The sequence below is a fragment of the Hipposideros armiger genome, unplaced genomic scaffold (assembly GCF_001890085.2).
Source record: "Hipposideros armiger isolate ML-2016 unplaced genomic scaffold, ASM189008v1 scaffold_544, whole genome shotgun sequence".
Taxonomy (NCBI): domain Eukaryota; kingdom Metazoa; phylum Chordata; class Mammalia; order Chiroptera; family Hipposideridae; genus Hipposideros; species Hipposideros armiger.
In genome coordinates, this window is record NW_017731894.1 from 1,153,100 (window position 1) to 1,155,055 (window position 1,956).

General features: G+C 63.1%; 1 protein-coding gene across 1 annotated transcript in view; it reads left to right on the forward strand.

The window, feature by feature from the left end:
- The window catches only part of ULK1 (unc-51 like autophagy activating kinase 1), a 34,448-nt gene that overhangs the window by 22,042 nt on the left and 10,450 nt on the right, over window positions 1–1,956 (forward strand). The window contains exons 13-16 of the mRNA XM_019668924.1: window positions 10–158; window positions 285–371; window positions 760–1,028; window positions 1,692–1,887. Of these exons, the coding sequence (XP_019524469.1) occupies window positions 10–158; window positions 285–371; window positions 760–1,028; window positions 1,692–1,887 (701 nt within the window). The remainder of the gene's footprint in view (window positions 1–9; window positions 159–284; window positions 372–759; window positions 1,029–1,691; window positions 1,888–1,956) is intronic.

A 1,956-nucleotide genomic window follows, 5' to 3' on the forward strand; every position in this document is an offset into this window, starting at 1 on the left:
TGTTCCCAGGTCCTCTGCCATCCGCAGGTCAGGCAGCACCAGCCCCCTGGGCTTTGCACGAGCCAGTCCGTCACCCCCATCCCATGCTGAGCATGGAGCTACCCTGGCTAGGAAGCTCTCCCTAGGCGGGGGCCGGCCCTACACACCATCTCCACAAGGTGAGCCTGAGCGCCGCTGGTGGGCACAGCCTCTGAACTCGGGTGGGACTGGCAGTCTGCATGGCCGTGGTGGGGGCATACCATCTCTACCTGGGGCACTGACCTTGGCAAACCCTTTTCCCCAAGTTGGAACTATCCCCGAGCGGCTGGGCTGGAGTGGTGTGCCCTCCCCTCAAGGAGCCGAGATGCGGGGTGGCAGGTCCCCTCGTCCAGGTAGGTGCAGCCCCACCCTGGGCATGAGCGTGGATCTGGGGAGGGGCACGGAACCCCAACTGACCTCCCACACTTGGGGTGGTGCCATATTCCTGATCTCACAGCCTTCACCTTACAAGTAAAAGGAAGGTAGACAACCCCGTGAGACCGACTGTGGGATTTGTCTCCCCTCCCCCTCTCCATACTGTGTGACCTTGGGCGGGTGTCCTCAGGTGCATAGTAGAGCATAGGAGTACTGCCACGCAGGAGGCTGTGAGGGTAAAGGGCACAATGAACAGACCTGCTCAGGCCTCCATGCGTGCTCCTGGTGGGTGGCGTTTGGGCTGTGCAGGCCGTCAGGCCCAGCGGCCCACAGACGCAGTGACTGGCCCGTCCTGTCCCATCCTAGGCTCCTCCATGCCTGAGCACTCTCCCCTCACCACTGGGCTGGGTGGCCGCCTGCACAGCGCCCCCAACCTGTCTGACCTGCACGTCGTCCGCCCCAAGCTGCCCAAGCCCCCGACTGACCCACTAGGGGCTGCGTTTGGCCACCCGCAGGCCAGTCCCCCCCAGCCATCCCATGGGCTGCAGTCCTGCCGGCCCCTGCGTGGCTCACCTAAGCTGCCTGACTTTCTGCAGCGGAACCCCCTGCCCCCAATCCTGGGCTCCCCCACCAAGGTAACAGGGCCCGAGTTCTGGGCGGTGGGTGGGAGGGGTACACCCTGGGAAAGACATGCTCAGTACTGAATATCGTCTTCCCTCTGCTTGGGCTCTCTAGCTGTCTGCCTGAAGGGTTTCCACGGGACACGGGCGCCCCGAAATCTAGAGGCAGTGCCATCAATGCCAAGATCTTTTGCACTGGCGGGTGGCTGGCTCCACGAGTCTCCCGTTTACATGTAGGGTGCCATGTTCCTGTGGCACATGGGTCCCCAATGCCAACTCATCTGCTGTGTGGCCCGTAGCAGAGAATGAAATGGGTCCCGGCCCTGGCCCCGTGGTCCACAGCCCAGGAAGCCCAGGCTGCCACCCTGGGAAAATTATTTGGTCCATTCCTGGGACTCGGTTTTCTTAACCTGTGACATGGGGCCAGAACGGGTAGCCACCTCCTGGTGTCACCGTCAGGCTCAGGGTATGTGTTCGCGTAGCACTTGCTTCCAGCACAGAGTGGCGGTGACCACCTGCAAGTCTCACACCTTTGCCATAAAGGCGGGTCCTGGAAGTTTGGGGCTCTGTGGCCAGGGCCCTGCAAACACAGCCAATGTTGCCCAGCCATTGGGGTGTTCACTGCGGTGTGGTGGGGGCTCCGAGGGGGCCATTCTCAGCACCCACTGCCCCTCCTAGGCCATGCCTGCGTTTGACTTCCCCAAGACCCCCAGCTCCCAGAATTTGCTGACCCTCCTGGCCCGGCAGGGCGTGGTCATGACGCCACCTCGGAATCGGACGTTGCCCGACCTCTCTGAGGCGGGTCCCTTTCAAGGGCAGCAGCTGAGCCCTGGGCTGCGGCCCACGGAGGACACCAAGGGCCCCTTTGGCAGGTGAGTGGGCGGGACCCCCCCATCTGTCACATGGTTCCACCTGCAGTCTGTTGGCGCTCCCCCAAGGCTGG